The sequence below is a fragment of the Hypomesus transpacificus genome, unplaced genomic scaffold, assembly GCF_021917145.1.
Source record: "Hypomesus transpacificus isolate Combined female unplaced genomic scaffold, fHypTra1 scaffold_60, whole genome shotgun sequence".
Classification (NCBI taxonomy): Eukaryota; Metazoa; Chordata; class Actinopteri; order Osmeriformes; family Osmeridae; genus Hypomesus; species Hypomesus transpacificus.
The window spans coordinates 1,009,123-1,028,040 of NW_025814033.1; the positions used below are offsets into that span (position 1 = coordinate 1,009,123).

The following is an 18,918-nucleotide window of genomic DNA, read 5'->3' on the forward strand; positions in this document are numbered from 1 at the left end:
AAACCTCTCTGAACACTGTAAAAGTTTTTGTACCTCTAACCCTTTTTTCTTTTCTCCCTCGTTTCTGCAGACATGGCTCCAGAGGTATGGCTACCTTCCTCCCACAGACCCCCGAATGTCGGTTTTGCGCTCGTCCCAGGCCATGCAGTCTGCTATCGCTGCCATGCAGCGCCTTTATGGGCTCAACGTCACAGGTTCACTGGACAGGAACACTGTAGAGTGAGTCTGTCAAACACATCACTATGCCCTTCAGTTAATAGGTTCATTAAGGCTGGGCGATATGGCCTAAAATGTATATCACGGTATAGTTTAAAGCACAGACGGTATCGCTATATTTGTTTTTCTTAATATTTCTATATAAATGCATCTGAAGGGGTAAAGCACTGGTATGGAAACTGTATTACAAGTACACGTGACACAATCTGATGAAAAGCATTGTATACAACGCAATGTGTTGTTGGCATTGTATTTTTTTTATTTTACAGTTTTCCTTTTCTTGCATATTTCAAAAGTTAAAGTGTTGAACAAGTCAATCTATATAAACAAACACATGTTTGGCATCACAAAATAACAAAATTCTCATAATTTTAGTTTTGTTTACCACATGCTAAGCTTCCAGTTGGGTATGTCATGCATGATGTTATTTGATTTGCATCACGGTGGAGCCGGTTTTCCCTAGGCTACTTGTTGCGTGAATAGGGGGTCAATGGTCCCCTAACGATCGCTAGATGGTGATCCTTGCCAAGGCAAGGTTGGAAATTGAAGTGGCCTTCGTCAATCTGTCATTTATTTCCATGTTGATAGTTCGTGACTTTTTTTACTTTCATCACTATTTCAATGATTGTTGTGTAGCCCTTCAATAATTCAGCAAAATTGTATTTATTATAAAGGATGTCACACTCGTTGAGGGTTAGACTGCAGTTGGTCTTTAAATGTGTAGCCCAACATTATCAACATTCTATTGCCAGCTGACAATGATCACGCATTATGTGTTCATACGAACATTGTTCCTGTCGTATGCCATTTGTGGATTGCTATATCCGTGCCTCAAGAAAACAACCAAGGAGGCTAAAGTGGTAGGAATAGTGCCCATGCCCGGGATGCAGCAGATTTGCAATGTGCAGGTATTTTTGACATCAGTAGACACATTAATTTATTGAACAAAATTAACAGATCTATACTATATATAAGTAGGCTATATTCACTTTATATTGTAATTATGTTAGCTAGCCAGCATTTCATCCATAAAGAAACCCCTATGAAAGCAGCTGATTCAATGTTATGCCAGCAGTCAGCACTAATCTGGCCATATCGGTTGTATAAGCAAATTTGCTTCTAATGTAACTTAATTTCCCTATTTTCCTTACTACGAACTTGAATTTTATTGTGAATGCCATTCCTGATTGCATTAGTTCATTAACTAAACAAAATTCACTGAAGTTATCATACAGCTTCATATACAGCCTCCTAGTGCACGTGCTAGTGAAGCGTATGGTGCGAACTGAACATGGCTGAACAAGATCTGTTGTGAAACTTTCAGCAAATTATTTTTGGGAAATGTCGAAATGCTTATCCAAACAACGGCAATCGAGGCACTGCACTCTGTTGGATTTAAAAAGGACATCTGCAAAATATGAACTTTGCAGAGTGTGCGGTTCTCGAGAAAATCGTGGGAAACAAAAATTTCAAAATTACGCAAAAATATATATTTTAATTTCACTGAACAAGATTCTAAGAACCTAGTCAGTAAAATGATCCAAATTCCTATCACCATCAGAAACGGAAGTTGATCTACCACCGAATGAGAGCTAATATGTAGCTTTCAACAGTACTTTTATGGGATCGACAGAAAACAATATTTGTAGATGGCTAGGTATAATAAATGATCACATGGCTGAATACTTGATTATGTAGGCTGACATTAAACATTTCACAATTCTAAAGGCCGATATATGCTTCTGCGTTTTTCGAAAAACGGACACATGGGAAAGCCCTCGTGTCCGTGGAAGGCCCTCTACGAGCTCTCCGTCAGCCCTCGGAGAGCCTCGGAGAGCTTGACGTGCACCTCCTGAATTTATCCGTTGTAGCTACGGAGACCCCCTTGGCTGTGATTGGTCAGTATTAAATACCGCTTGCATCAGGGGCGGGTCTGCCGTGATAGTAGGACGAACAGAATCCTTTGACCGCCATTGCTTGTAAAGTTTTTACAATTCATATTTCAGCTAACGGTACATGTAAATCAGCATCTGAATTAAAATGTGACGAGAAATGGGCAGTGTAGTTGCTGAAAATGTGCATATTTTATTGATGAAACGGCTAATTTTAAAATTTGCTCTGACTTCTAGGTAAATAAACACTCAACAACGTCTAAACACAAAACCGTTGCGCCACCTACTCTTCTGGCGGTGAATTGTTTTCAGCACCCACAGCCTACGGAGAACCATAAACGCAGTCTGTCCGTCCATATCCGTGCGTATCCGTGCGCCCGCCCATCCGTAAACGGAGACGCAGAAGCATATATTTAACTCTTTTGGTATCTTTTATTTACATGGTGACACTATTCCATGCTGCTTTTTGTGACGTTCTGTAAGCATCTGAATTTAAAGCTGGGTAATTAAACACCCTCTCTCCTCAATTTTTGCAATCCTTGTAATGAGGATGCGGAAGGTTGCTTGCGTAGATTGTTTGCAATGTTTGCGTTAAAGTTGAGTTAAAGTATACTTTTATGCCCTGCCTGGTGAGAATGGGGCTGTGGCAAATCTTCTTTCCTGAAGGCTCTACCATGGTCAGCACGGTATAGTCAATATCTGTACCACAGGGCAAATTCATACATGTATATTTGTATGCCGTTAAAACCATCCGCCCCTTACTCTTCATGTAACCAAGGTTTTCCAGGATTCAGATTAAGCATAGTATAGGACCAACAATCACATTCAATGGAGTGTAGCAGAGAGTCAACAGACAAAGCTTGGTACCATCCACACCTTTCTCCTACCCCCGAAAAGGGGGAAGGGTCCTTTCCCCTTTGTCCTTATCTCCCAGAAGTAGATGCTTCAAAGCCCTGACCCAGCATGGGGTCAGGAACAGAGACCACATGGTCACACAGTATCAGACAATGGAGTATAAGGGAGAACTTTCTTTCGTGGATTTACAAACATGTTTCTCAAGGACTACGTGGCTCATGGACACTAATTCAATGACAGTAGTCGATGTGTTATAATGTGTGTTTTCTCATTTACCTAGAACGTGTTTAATTGATGTTTGATTATAACTCCCCTTCAGATATAGTTAAATCAGTCAATCTTGATATCAAAATAATTGTATCATACTAACAAAACCAGTTATGAACGTTGTATTGCTCTATTCTGAAGTTTAAGCATTTCATGGACATTTGAGATAATGGAATTTAAACTATCAGCCACTTCACACCTCTGGGCAGATCTCAAGACGACGCCCAGGTGGAAGTAACTGACCAGTGAGAGAGGTCACCTTCACACGGATGACCCCCTGTTCTTTGGAGTATAAAACCCCCAAACGTACGTTCACCCCCGCTTGTTCGTAGGATTAACTTGGGGTGAACGCGTCACTCTCTAACCTTTACCTCATAACCTGCACCTATTCACTTTGCGCCCGGAACTTTGACGAGAGATTCCGTTTCCTATTCGTTGGATATAACGAACCATTGACTCCGTTCTTTAAACCGACAAAAGTAACTGCGATTTGCAATATTTCTTACTTGTGACATATTGGCATGTTGTGATTGAATTGTCGATGTTTGATTGTATTTTACAAATGATTTAACTTGACCATCGTTAGGTCAGTTGCTATTGATCGTCCATTGTTACTATAGAAGCCTCTTCCTCTCTACCTCTTCCTCACTCTCTCTCTCCCCTCCCCCTCCACACGCGCTCTACGCAGCCATTGTGTAGTGCGCTTTCATTAGAATTTAGGCCTACTGTACTGCTTTAGCCCAACTAACCCATAACTTATCTGGTATGTGTTCACTATAATTACATTCTCTTAAATAAATCATTGTGTATAATACTCGCGTATCTCTCACGTTATATGATCTGCTCTACTTTCATAGAATTCCCTACTTAAGATTAGACTGATTATTACGAGTGCTATTATTCAATATTATTAAACAAGGTTTCCTCTGTCCCTTTCACGAATCAGAGGTGGTGCCCCCAAGAACTACTATACTTTATTATAAACTAAGTATTGCTAATCTTAACCGTGCAAACCACACTACAGGAGGATCACTCTTGACATGTTTGGTAGAATCTGTATCAGCAAAACAATCCTTAAGAGCATTAGAAAACCATTTTCTTTATATGTTATTATGCAGCACGGATGGCCACAAGCCTTCTAACCCTAAACAATAGTGGCTATTCCAGACACAGTCCCAATTTTCTTCTTGGCCTTGTTGCAACAGAAAGAAAAAATCGACCCATTTGAGACAGATCCTCCCTGACAGAATTCAAGTTAGGCATTTTTACTAGATAAAAGGAGTCTTTACAAGGGGGCAGACCTCAGCAGCTGGATCATAGGGGAGTAAATGCCATACTGTTGTGAACTGTCAGCCTTAAGCAAAGTAAAAAAGTATCTGATAGTCTACACCAGTCGTTATCAAAGTGTGGTCCGTGCCCCTGTAGTGGTCCGCGACGGCCACAAATACATTTTTGTGAAATTTCTAACATACAACTCAGAAAGAAGAAAACACAGTCAGTTATAGCCTATTAAAATGGACTACACACTTTCCGCATTCTGACATCGCAGCCTCTGCATGGGTTGTACCAGAGCCTCTCTGGTTGTACAATGTGAGGGAGTTCTCCTCCCCCAAATTGAGTTGGTTGGGTCCATAGCCCGTCTTTTCTAAAAAGTTTTCTCAGATAGGCTACCGATTGCTGGGCCGGGCGGCCCAACCGTAACGATACGCGTCAGGGAGGATGGATGGGAGCAGGGCCGGAGTGATGGCATCACTAGACAAGGTTTTACCAATTGAAAAACGGCTGTTTATTTTACATAAATCCCCAAAAGCTATTTTGCGCTCAAATAATGGTCAAACATTTTGTATGGAAATCCCTATCTGCATCACATCAAACCCATATGTCCTAGGTTTGGGCTAGAATATTTACAACGTCTGGTTCCGTGCTTACAATCTGTTACCATTGTCTGTAAAATACCACTTTTTTTCTGTTTCCTTGTGCTTCTTATCGATAATGATGTAGTGATAACACGATAAGGTAAAGCAATCTTTTATTATACCTGGTGTGTGTATTAGTATACTTGTGTGAAAACATTCATTGAGTGATTATATTGCATTAGTCTATCACATACTCACATTATAAATGTATTTTTCCATACCATCCGTACCAACTTTATAGGTACATTAGCTGTAAATAGTACAATGATGTCCTCATCATAGCACCTGTTGCAGTCCAAAATCTTAGCAAATGGCATTCTGTTTTTCCAGCTGGATGAAGAAGCCCCGGTGTGGGGTCCCAGACCAGCTAGGGGAGGTGTCCAAATTCAATGTCCGGAAAAGGCGGTACGCCCTCACAGGGCAGAAGTGGCAGCACAAGCATATCACATACAGGTAGGTGGGTAGGTTGAGCCGGACTGTAATGTGCATGTGTCAGACCCAGAGAGAAATACAGTACATGCAGTATTTTCAGGTACTTTTCAGATACTTGAATTGGGTTTGATTTAACTTCTCCAATTTAACGAGACTAGCACACAGATCTAAAAGAGATTACTCATCTTACTGTACACCAAGGAAAACATCGGGTCTGTAGTAAGCCTCACACCATCATGGAGTGTGTTCTCTAAATATGCACAACAACACATGCACACACACAGATAAGCAACAACATTATGAAATCACATAATAATCACACAGGTTATAGCAATCACATTCCTTCCCTTTATTCACACATTTTGACTTCAATTGGTGTTCAACTGACAAGAAACAAAAAAATCTTGGTGTCTCTCATTCGTCCATAAATTTGTATGCATTTTTCAACCTCTTCCTCAGTTTATTGCTATCATGTTGCTTCATCTATTTCAAGGTGTACGTCAACCTACAGAGATGTTCAGATTTAATTTGTGGGCACTGTGATGGAAAATTCTGACGGTGCTGTGTAGTTTGAATAGTCAAGATGGCGGTTCAAATACAATTTATTTAGTTTGTACAAAACATAAAAAAACAGAGTACTCTGTGACCCGTCATAACGAAGGACATGTATAAGCTACAGGTCGTTCAGAAGAGTGGCCCAGAACAACACACACACACTTGCTTATATAAACTTATAACAAATGGTCTTCTAGATTGCACCCCCTACTGGGGGTCAGATGGCTGAGCGGTTAGGGAGTCGGGCTATTAATCAGAAGGTTGTTGGTTCGAGCCAAATGACGTTGTGTCCTTGGGCAAGGCACTTCACCCTACTTTAGGGGTGTCAGATACCCAAAATTCAGTAGTCGGTGCCAATACCAGTAAAATAACACGATTCTCAATGCCAATTTCGATACCACGGTAAAAAAAGAAAGGATGTTTTAAGATTCCATGTCCTTAAACTTGAAACATGAACTTCTTTATTAAAATATTTGAAAAATAGCCAAATGTCATAAGACATACAAAACATGTGCAATAGAGCATAGCACAACATAATAAAGTGTAATTAAGCCATTCAGCTAACACGATTAACATGAGTTTACCTTCTAACCTAGGTAGGATAGGCTAACGTTAAAACTACAGCATAGCTAACCTAAACTATGTACATATGTTATGTACATATGGATATGGTGGGCACACGTGTTAACACTCGTGCCCACCATCTCAAACATCATGTAACGTATTTCACTATGACAGATTAAAAAAAACAGAAAAAGTGCATTCTTTGGATGTATTCAGAAATTCGCCGCGATCACAACGAACATTGATTTATTTTGTATGATGCCAGATGTTAGCATCAGTGCTGCGCCTTTTCTGGAACTGAATCAGAATTCACCTTGAATTCTTTATACAAATCCGGATAAGGATCTTTCAGGTGCTTTGCTAAATTGGAAGTATTACCTCTCTTGGTCTGAAAACCACGGTAGCATTTTTTGCATAATGGCTTCTGCGGATTTATTATAACGCCACGGTCATCTGCCTCAAACGCAAAGTATTTCCAAACACAACTTTTTGTGCCTATCTTGTTAACAAGTCGAGCTGGGGCGATCGCTGCAGTTGCTATCTTGGTTTTCTGAATGTAAACGTCAATTGGGAAAACACCTGAACACATCAGTTCCAGAAGAGGCGCAACACTGATGATAACATCTGGCATCGGCGCTCACAGTGCTTATTGTGCTTCAAAAAAATGGGCATCGTTTGTGTTTTGTTATTTTAGCATTGAAAGGTATCGTAAGTATCGGTTCTCGTGACATCCCTACCCTACTTGTCTCGGGGAGAATGTCCCTGTACTTACTTTAAGTTGCTCTGGATAAGAGCGTTTGCTAAATGACTAAATGTCTAAATGTAGATGGTCAGTCAATCAATGCAGCGGTCTCTGTGATTGGATAGCAATAGTCAGTGACAGTTAAGACAATATAACCCCAGGCCAAGTGTCCCAAAGTCCTTTGATGTCGCAGCTCCCTCTCTAAATGAGGAGATAGTACAAACACAGAAGACAGGACACAATCTCCTTAGCCAAAAGATCAGAGCAGCTGGATCAACTGATCTATCTAAAACTAATCCCTCAGGTCACGAGAACTCAAATCCCCCAACCTCCATGCCTCTGACTCCTTAGTTAAGTATCATAAAACAACAGATCATAAATACCTTAAAACAATCTGACTTCTTTCCTTACAAGATAGTCATATAAGATTCTACACCCATTCACTAGAGGAAAATATACATTCACTGTTTATCCTTTATCAATGAACAAAGGAGCTTACAGATTACCGCTTATGAAACACATACTTTATAATTATGTCCTAAAATTCTATCACAGCACCACCAACCAACATGATACAGAAAGATAATCCAGGGTTTTTCCTGCTTTGAAAATGTTCAGGTGGTCCACCTAACACCTGGGACACACTGGCTGCAAAGCGCCACAAATGGCGCAAGGCTGTTCACACTATACGCACATTTCTCTGCGCCGGCCATCAAGCCTTTCACCTCCTCTGAGCTTTACTTTTTCACATTGAAAGCTGAGATGGGACATAAACATGACATAGGCTATATATAGGCAACTTTTTTGCCATAGTCTTTGAAAAATACGTCCTGTGGGTCATACAACTCCATGTAGGCCTAGGCTACCTCTCAACTTTGATGATTAACTTTGCTTTGTCAATCTTTTTCAAAATGTCTCTACTAGTTTTGTGATGTAAGGTTTTGGTGTCTCTTCTGCTTGAGTGTATGCCAGCTCGTCTGTCTCGCTCTTTGTTAATAGACACAGTCTACTGTTTGAAACAACTGACTACTATGTCGGTTGGACAGGAAATGCAATCATCAATCAGGGTTTTTTATTTTTCAATGTTTAGAATTGATTGGATATGGTTATTATCGGGGTAAACACATGGTTGGCTGTTAGTTACTAGAGTAGTTAAGTTGGGTATGTCATCTTGCAGCCAAATTTGCAAGAGACTATCGAAAACATTTGACCAGCTGCCGAAACTATTGCTGCAGAGAGTGAGCTGATCGTGGCGCGAGTTGATCTCGGCTCTGTGCAGCCTGTGTGGCCGGTCCAATTTGATGACAAGGGCGCCTAAAGGAAAAATGCTGCTCTTTCAGGGTCTTTGCAGCTATTTGCGGGACACACTTACACCAGTGGGTCCCAGAAGTAAGCCTTCTAGAAGAGATTGCGCAAATAAACAGTGGCGGTTCTAGACACTGTACACTGAGGTGAAACCAATCAATCATGTTTCAATACACAGTTCTGCCAGCAGGGTCATAGGCTTAACCTTCAGTTCAAAGAAAATCCAACAAAGGTACAGATGGCTTCTACAACTAATTACTTACATTTTGCTTTACATTAAAATCATACAAACATCTCTGTGTCTCCCTCTTTCAGCTCCTCAGCTCTCTCAATACCTTGATATGTTTCGCTCAATTTTTTATTTACTGGGGCCAAAAAGGCTGCAATGTCCCTTCCTCGTTTTATGATGACTACTAGAAGAAGAAAAAAGTGTAGATTTTTTATTTTATTTTGTATTTTATTCTTCAGTCAGCTGGGGGGGGGGGGGGCAGGGACATTTTTACAGGGGCCAGTGCCCCTGTAAGCCCCCGTGTAGAACCGCCCCTGCAAAAAAATCAACTATTGTCCATGTATTTATTGCTGTAACGCTATAATATAACACGTTACATAATATTATTACTTAACTGAGTAACAAAGTAATATAACGCGTTACTTTTTGACATTGAGTAATATTATTACAGTTACTTATTTAAGTAACTTGAGTTACTTGTCCAAGTTACTGCATTAATTCAACAATTGACTTAAATAGCCTCATAAATACAGATTGTTGCCTAAACGACACTCCCTGGGCGCAGTAGCCTGACAGTTTGCCTTTGACTCACGCTGAAGGCAAACACAACAGCAATCATGTTCACAGAATGTGTTACGTTTTTGGCATGGAAATATTCACACTATTTCGCTTTCATTGAAGATATTGGAAGAAACATTCAAGTTAAATGCAAACTGTGCCCCAACAAAATATTATCTACTGTAAAAAACAGCACTTTAAACTTCTCGAAAGTGTCTACAGAGAAACAAAGCTGGAAGATAGTGAAAAATCCACTTTAAACCATAAGAGAGATGGCGACCCGTTTCCACAACTCGCTACTAAAAGTAATAATAGAGCAGAGTGCGAATTATACAATGACAATGCGAATTATATAATGACAATCGGGGGGGTCAACTTCTTCTCCAGTGCGTAAACGAATATTTACGATTGCAGGTAAGCACAATATATAAATGTATCGACCCTACCCGACCTGTTGTGTTTACCTCTTTTGGGGGGGTCCAAGTCATAATTAGGGGGGTCAAACCCCCGTAATTTGCACACTGAGTAAAAGTTATATAATAAGTAACATAATAAGTAATAACATTACTTTGTACAGAAAGTAATAATGTAACTTAATCACAGTACTTTTACTGAACAGTAATAAGGAATAACTAATATATTACTTTTCTTAACTTCCCCCAACACTGGTTATATGCAATAACTGTGGGAGACGAAGAAGACGCTAAAGGTAATGCTATTTGATGGCATAAGCTGCTAGCCAACATGTACCACAACAGCAATAATACTAAAGAAATCAATTAGCCACCAAAAGATTGTTTGAATAGGTGATTGTTCTTGTCCATTGACATTTCATGGACAAGAGAAAAGGCAATGTAGCACAGAGTCAAACCTTCAACACGGTCATAATCTGATTATCTCAGTAATACACAAGGCCGGATTAACCATTTGGGCAACTGGGCACTTGCCCAGGGGCACATGACATCTAAGGGGCCCTGGATAATGTCAACTAAAATGTTATATCATGTTATGAACGCAGTCCTAACTTTCCTTAATGTGAGTACTTTTTTGCAACTCGTTCGATCAAAATGTTAGCCTATGCATACACCTCAAACTTGCTGACGTTATTGCTTATGTTAGCACACTAAATATGTTTTAACCTAGGTGCAAGCTAAGTTACGATTTTACTGTTAAACATTATCTCTGCATTTTACAAGTAACTGACGCCAGCTAGCTGTTACTTTCTTACCCAGCTAACAAGATGACATCCCCAGGACGTCCCCTGAACGTCACCGAATGTTATCAGGACGTCGTAAGGGAACATCCCCATGATGTTTTTTGTAGGGTCCCCTGAAAGTCCCGGGGACGTCGCAGACAAACTTCCCTGGGACGTCCATGTAACGTCCTCATAACATTTAGGGGACGTTCAGGGGACGTTTGTCTGCGACGTCATGGGAATGTTCCTTTGCGACGTCCTGATAACTTTCGCATACCAAATGCAGAATCAATTTCTCAACCTTAATTTATAGTCACATTTATGCATTTAATGGATATTTTTTGTATACAAAGTATAAAATGCATATTAGCCTATAGTGAAAACCTAAACTGAATGTGTTCACTTAAATTCAACAATGTAATTTAACTTCTTTATTTGTTTTTATCAACTTTAAGTATAACAGGCTGCTGCTAAGTATTGTGTATTGTAACTTATTATGTTTGTAGAAGAAAAAACACGATTTACAGTATAAACAAACATTTTATTCAAATGCATTTTAAAAGCCTGAATTAATTTTTCTTATATTTTAATTGTGTCAACCCCTCCTCATCCTCTCCCTACTCCGCCTCCTCGTCCTCCACCAGTTCATCCGGAATCAACACCTGCAACATGAATTAGCTACAGTTAGACAGCAGATCAAATGCAATGAACATTCAGTGGAAGTGTATTTTATCCATATGCTCCTGGAGTTATTTTTAGGACCGTAATAAGTGAAACGGAAAGCTTCCCTGACCTTCAGTATCCAGATATTTACAACCATCTAGCTAGTGCTAATCAACTTTCCTTCATCTACTCATCGTGAACATTTGTCTGACGTAGCAACGTGGCATATCATTATGATACTTTCCTTGCAAAATGTCTTGGTTTATTGTAGCTCTAGTCTATAGATAACTGTCCAAAGGTATCTTGCTACTCTACAGTAGAGCTAACGCTACTTGACTTGCTAGAGCTGTAGCCTTCACCTGTCCAAAAGTAGCTTCGGCCGTTTTGTATTTTCTGTATCCTTAAAGACACAACATCACTAGTGACACTAGTAGTGTGTAGGCATCCGATTTAGAGCTTGTCCGACGCAGCAACAGTAACTACCCTTACAAAAAATAAGTATATTAAAGTATACTATAAATATACACAAATATGGATAGTACACTTTTAGTTCACTTTTGATATACTTTTAAGTATGCTTTGAAAATAGTTCACTTTTGTAAGAAGTGTACTAAGAAAAAAGTTAACTTTTGATGTACTTTTAAGTATGCTTTGAAAATAGTTCACTTTGATACACTTTTAAGAAGTATGCTTAGAAACAGAAAATTGTATACATTTCCTCTGGGGTAAGATGTACGTTTTCTATTATTATTCAGCAAAAGCAGTCAAATTTATTTTCAGTACATTTTAGTACATTCCAGGTAATATTTTTTAGATCCATCTCATTCTAATTATTCATGTCTATGAAAATCTATTATGCATTGCACATTGAATCTTTTTTTGTTACTAAAGGTGTAACCTTAATTACTGCCAAAATTGTTCATTGTTCTCCTGATCTGCATTTTTTTTTAATTAACTGTAAACCTTTTTACCCGCCACGTGAGTTTGCTTCATTCATACTGGTCGGCGTCTACATGCCCCCTTAGATATCGGTTTTTCCTTGAGAGACATCATGGCTAGCAAACGAACGAAGCATGGATGTACATATCGAAACAAAAGTATTTTTTTTGTTCCTTCATCCAAGCCTCTCGACAACCAGTATCTTAATTTTATTTTCGCTGGAAATGCGCCGACACAACTTCCCAAAGTTTTGTATGTCTGCGCCAAACATTTCAGCCACTACTGTTTCCTCAACTTGAGCCAACACAAAGCTGGCCTTGCTGAAATTAAATTCTGAATCATTACTAACACTCCTTGGTCAAGCTACAAACCTAGGACAAGTAAGTTAACTAATGCTATATCATTTTGTTGCTTTACTGTATATGGTTACCTAGCTTGCTACCCTTAGAATGTGGCTGTAACATTAGCTCTGCAGCTAACAGCTGAGTTACTGTTGCTAATGTAAAGGTAGATGGCATCAAGTGTGTGTGTGAATACAAACGTTATAACGCCAGTGTTGTATACTTCTTTGTTATTGGGATAACCGTTCTGTTGTTGGTGTTATGGCTCGCAATATCCGCCTTTCTCCTCATTGAAATGACTATTCGTGTGCACCTTTGCAAACCAGGGTGATCAGATGAGAATGGCTAAATTCGAGGCATCTTACAGCAACGGGGGCTACGAGCCACTGCGATACATCCGTTGTCAACATTAGCGCATGTTGCCGCCCCTCTCCTCCTCATTAGCATTTAAAGCTACAGAAACAGAAACAGCACGTTTTGAGGAAAGCTCATTGAGGGACTGCTCGTAGTGGCTGTAATTATGCACCAAGGCTGAATTTCGGGAAAGATACTTCAGATACAGTAGGGTACAATAGGGAACCACTAAGACCTATATAAAAGCATCCAAAAACAGCATATCATGTGACCTTTAAAACATATGTACCTCAAATTCTGTCCTTCAGGTGGCCCACCTTCACAGGAGTGCACTAAATTACTCTTAACTAGCCAACTACACATAAAACACTATTAAAAACACAATAACAAAGTACTAAACTATCAACACTAAAACTTAAGTTAAAGATATATTTACACGAATTGATTATCAAACGCTATAGCTATAAATGAAGGATGCGGGATCAAAACGTTTTGCTGTCTCTCAACGACTTCTTCACTCAACAACAGGGTTCACGTCAAGAGCTGTGACGTCTGCGAGAGATGTGCTGTAATAGGTTAGTATGGAACATTTCTAGAGACGCAGCTGGTGCTTGGATAGGCTGGATCCAGCTTAGATGTTTTGTTTCATTGATGGTACATCCCCAAATAATTTATGACTATAATGTATTTCTTCCCTCAAATGCAAGTTATTGGTACCATACATAAACAATTGATTTAATACTGTACCGTTTCCAGTGTGACAGTACGCTATAGCTTGAGCAATCCACATCACAGAATAACACACAAACAAAAATATCAGTTAGTTTGGGACGTCCTAAGGATAACGTCACAGTATAACCTATAGGGGACCAAATAGGAACGTCACCGAACGTCCCCAGGATGTCCCTTGTTAGCTGGGTACCTACTGTCTGACAAGATTTTACCAATTGAAAAACGGCTTGTAAAATGTTTATTTGACAGAAAGCTCAAAAAACTATTTTGCACTCAAATAAAGGCCCAAAAAATTGCTCGCTTTGCGCGCTCGATTTGCACGCTCGCTTTGCACGCTTGCATTAATTTTTGAAATCCGTAACTAGCATCACATCAAACACAGGGGGGGGGGGGCCTTCAGCCTTGTTGCCCAGGGCACAGAAAATTGTCAATCCGGCCCAGGTAAGACACAGTACTGTCGACCACATGAGCACAAGAACCCCCGACTTAGCATTTTATGATGCCTCATGAAATGCTACTATCTTTCAAAGGGTTGATAGTAGACCCGGGGCCTCACGTATAAAAGATTGCACCGTTTACATACCAGAAGATGGCGTACGGCCAAAACTTGAAAAGTACCTACGCACAGAAATATTCACTTGTATACAGACCTGCAAACTCCTTAGAGTAAAAAAGGTGACAGTGTCGCGGGGGGTGGGGGAGGCGTGCCCCCGGCTAGATTGTTTTGTGATTTCAATATGCAAATGACACATTTCTGAGCGTGACTTAAAGCCCATATTGCAGGTTAAACATCACTGTTGATAAATTGTCAAACAAAATCTCCAAATGGTGTCTCTAAATGGTGTTAAAGACCAGTTTTTGTCGTTTTTGGTGTTAGCATTAGCATATTAGCGCAATTTGGTAATGACGTCACGTTGGGTAGACGTGGAGACTAGGCATAGATATCCACAGACATAATATAAATATCTATGGAGACTAGCCTCAGATTAGTACTAAAACTATGGCAAATGACTGCAACTCACCAGGGCGCTTCACCAACTTCACGCATTCTCCTCGGACCATCTAACTACATAAATTATTTACAAAATTTTTCCAGAATGAAACACTTTCTGTTATGTATGCTATTGCAGCTTCGTCCCAAGATCTCTACAGACCATGCAGCTAATTTAATGCATTGTCAGTAAAAAAAGCCGACCATTTGGTCTCAGTCTAGAGCCCTGCATGGAGAAGCTGTATGAAGAAGCTACGAGCCAGCTAGCCTAGCTGATGTTGCTAGCAAACTTCACTGAATGAGCCGGAAATGAAAAACGTTTCTTTTGACATAACCTAGTTTAGCCTGTGGCATTGAAGACAACGACCCCACACAAGCTTGAGTTTAAATTAGTGCTGTCAGTTAAACGCGTTATTATCGGCGTTAACGCAAACCCAAATTAACAGCGTCAATTTTTTTTTGCGCGATTAACGCTCTTTTTGACCTCGCAAACTTTTTCGTTTTTTTCAAATGCTGTTGCAACAACTACTGACGTTGGAAAACTACAATACCACACTGGATCTAGCTATACCGGAAACAAAACAACAGGCACGCCACACACACTTGTTTGGGCTTGCGAGCCAGCTAAAGAGTAGTAGCAGAGCCCGTTTACGGATATTAGACATTCTCTGGTAGTAGGCTAACGTTACGTTTTGAGTGGATTGCGAGCGCAAGACTCCGAAATGGATGCCAATAAGATTCTGAATGGAAAGTTTACTTTTAAAAAGTTGCCAAATGGTTCCATTGACAAGACCAAAGTGATCAATGTGTTCTTTCGTTGTGAACTGAGCTATCATCGCAGCACGTCGTCCAGTCTAAAATACCAATTTGAAGGCCAAGCACACAGCTGATGCAAATTCTTCGCCCCCTCGTCAAAGCCAGGCGATTGAAATGTTGTTTTCAATTAAAAAAAAACATTTGCACAAAGCAATCCAAACCACTTTTCCATGTTGATAAGAACATTACAATTTGAAAATTTGAGAATGGATCAAAAATAAATCAAGGGACATTTAGAATAGATACAAATGTGCGATTAATCGCGATAAAATATTAAAATCGTTTGACAGCACTAGTTTAAAAACATTATTTAATGTGACAATACTTACTGCACATGCAAGTCTTGAATTGCTTAAATATATGATGCTGCCAGTACACCACGGCACGATAGATAGTACTTAAACTACTAGTACTGTGCAACAGTCTATCCCACATAGTGCTAGTTCTATCCAGTCTAGCACATATATGCACGTCGTATCTACTGCGTCATCTTGAGATAACTGAGCAGTTAAATTATCAGGGCTTGGAAATACTGCGATTTGCTAAACACACAGCTGCAAGACACAGTGAAATGTTATAAATCTTTCCGTTATAAATCATAATCAACGTGGGATTGACCGCACGTGAACGAGCCGTTAACCCCGCCTTGCCCAATGAATATGCAGATGGCCTATAAATGCCCCCTGAGGTCATTTCTTTGTCTGAATTAAAATCGCTAAACATGTAAACATTTTATATTTCACAGGCTGTGTGATCCAGGTTTTAACAATTGAGGTGGAGGCGAGGAAATGTGTCCTGTTTGGCAGGCCTGTCATCAGGTATTAGCAAACCCAAACAAAATCTACAATTTTTTTTCAACTTTTCTGCGGTTATTCAGACTGAAAATCTGCAGAATTCCGCTAGCCTTCCTTTTGTTATGTCTGAGGGATCAAAGATGCTCCACAACAGTTTGACGTTCACGAATATGGTCGATTAAATGTTGACAGACTTAACAAAAAAGTATTGATCCATCCTCATAAAGATCGCCTGAAAACTCCCTGGCCCTGTCTATTGCTGTAATTTATAAGTTTTTCCATGTCAATTATCTTCAAGACTGAATCTTGGGATTTCTGGCTAATGTTTTAATATAGTATTTTTTTTTAATTAATTTTTTTATGTTTGGTGAGTTTCTGCACTTTTCAGTAAAAATTTGCCACGTTACATAGCCAAACAAGACTTGGCGGACGGCCCGCACATTCTCACGTCAAGTTAATTTGTATACATCACACCGTGTGTCTCCTTCTACCCTTGGAAGGGAGAAGGGCCAGCCAAATGCCTCACCTTCCTCAGCCTCTCCTTACTCCAGAAAGACTGGATCAAACAAAGGCATCCATCAAAACTAACTTTTAATGGATGTAACAACATTTCTCAAGGACTACACTGTTTGTGGACACTAGAATGATTATTGGAATTTATGTGTGACAATTTATGCTTTCCCGTTAATGCTGTGTTGATTTAATTTGATGTTTTAATGTAACTTCCTTTCCTGTTATGATCAACAACCTTGCTATCAAATTTATTGTACTATACAAACCAAACCATTTATCAATGTTGTGAAGAAATATTAGGAAGTATAGGCAAGGTATGAACATTTTTAAGGACATCAGCCAAAAGTTACATCCTCTTCAAACTTATCTGTGAACCAGTTTGGACTCCACCCAGGCCAAGGACCTGACCGATTAACTGCTTTACCTGCCTCGACACTTCCCCTTTATTCAGATTATAGGTAACACTTTACAATAAGGGTGCATTAATTATTATCAAATAATCACTTGCTAAATCCATTGATACAGCAAGTCCAGACAACGGATAGGCATTCAAAAAGGATCTTGCCAAGGTCTTGACATTCAACATTATAGTGGTGATTGCAACACTTTCTGGACGATTCTGCAGAAGTAACCAAACGCAAACTCTAATTGCGACACTGAGATAACCAAACTCAGTCTCACCGCGGAATAAAAGCAATACTTTCTCGAAAGAACCTTTTGATCGGATTACACATTTGTTTACTACTGCCAAGATTTAAACAGACTCTGCTTTCGAACCAAAACTTCATCACACCGGCGCACGTAAAGGCGACTAGCTATATTTCTTACTTGTAACATTGGCATGAAGTAATTTATATTGTGTGTGTAAAACTAACTCCCGTTAGAATACCACTAGACATTCCCGTTATTAGACAAAGGCCTTAAACTCTTAATGAAGCCAACAACATATCTTCATTATATTTCCATTTATTTCAATAAATCATTGTGTATAATTTTAGCTCAAGTATTCTGATCCCTCATGTTATTTGATCCGCTCTACATGTCGAACAAATTAATTCCTTCAGACAAGACTGATTATGACATATTAAACCTAGGTTTCCCTGATGTCCTAACTCTATCAGGGTGGTGCCCCCTTCTCACTAAATATCTGATCATAGATCAAGTATATTTATTCTTAAATGAGCAAACCCCACTACAGCAAGATCACGGATTACTTAAAAAGATACGAGGAAGATTAAGTAGAAAGGTGAACACATTGTCACAGTGCGAATTAAACGTGACAAAGAATATGCAGGGCTTGAAATAAACTTTTTTACCTGGTAGCACTGGTGCTCCTAACTTTTTAGGTGCTTCAAGATTTTGCAGAACCAACCGAAAAGATTATCTGATCTTGATTAAAAATCAAACCAAAGTCACATACTTTCAGTATATTTAGTGAATAGCAGGCCCTGTTTCCAAACCACAAACCTGAATAAGTGTTTTGGCTACTGCATGCATCGGAAGTTCTGGAGTATTTACTGTATGTTTAAGACTGACTGTATTCTGTTTGCATTTGGAAGATATTGTTTATCAAGCCATTGCCAAACCATGTGTTCGTGTTTGCAAAGGTACATGCTTTCAGTAGGCAGTTGCTGATTAACAATAGCGTCCCCATCGCCATGTCAGTAGGATAACACCTTGTAGCATACATTATAGTGGCCAGAAATCATTAATGCCTTAAAACTTCCCCCCCTAAGTTCCTATACTCACTTACACATACAGTACCAATCAAAAGTTTGAACACATTTTCCCATGTGTCCTAACTTTTGACTGGTACTGTACACACACACACACAGATACACATACAAGCACACATACAGATACACGCACACACATCTACACACATATACACACACACACACACACACACAGATACACGAACAGATACACACACACAGATACACATGCACACACACACAAGCAAAACACAGGTTGGCAAAGTATCACGTTGTTCACATCACGTACCAGTCAAAAGTTTGGACTAGTGCTGTCAAACGATTAAAATATTTA

At 39.5% G+C, this 18,918-nt stretch overlaps 1 protein-coding gene across 5 annotated transcripts in view; it reads left to right on the plus strand.

Moving 5' to 3' along the window:
* The first annotated feature begins 70 nt into the window (after positions 1-70).
* LOC124465553 (matrix metalloproteinase-16-like) overlaps positions 71-18,918 on the plus strand; it is a 126,447-nt gene continuing 107,599 nt past the window's right edge. For 4 of the 5 annotated variants that reach the window (XR_006955845.1, XR_006955846.1, XM_047017406.1 and 1 more), the window contains exons 1-2: positions 72-219; positions 5,477-5,599. Coding sequence is in view for 3 of the 5 variants with exons in the window: in XM_047017406.1 (XP_046873362.1) it covers positions 116-219; positions 5,477-5,599 (227 nt within the window). In the remaining 2 variants the exon portion in view is untranslated. Of the gene's footprint in view, positions 220-5,476; positions 5,600-18,918 lie in introns of all 5 variants that reach the window. The other variant, XM_047017407.1, reaches the window with a different exon arrangement.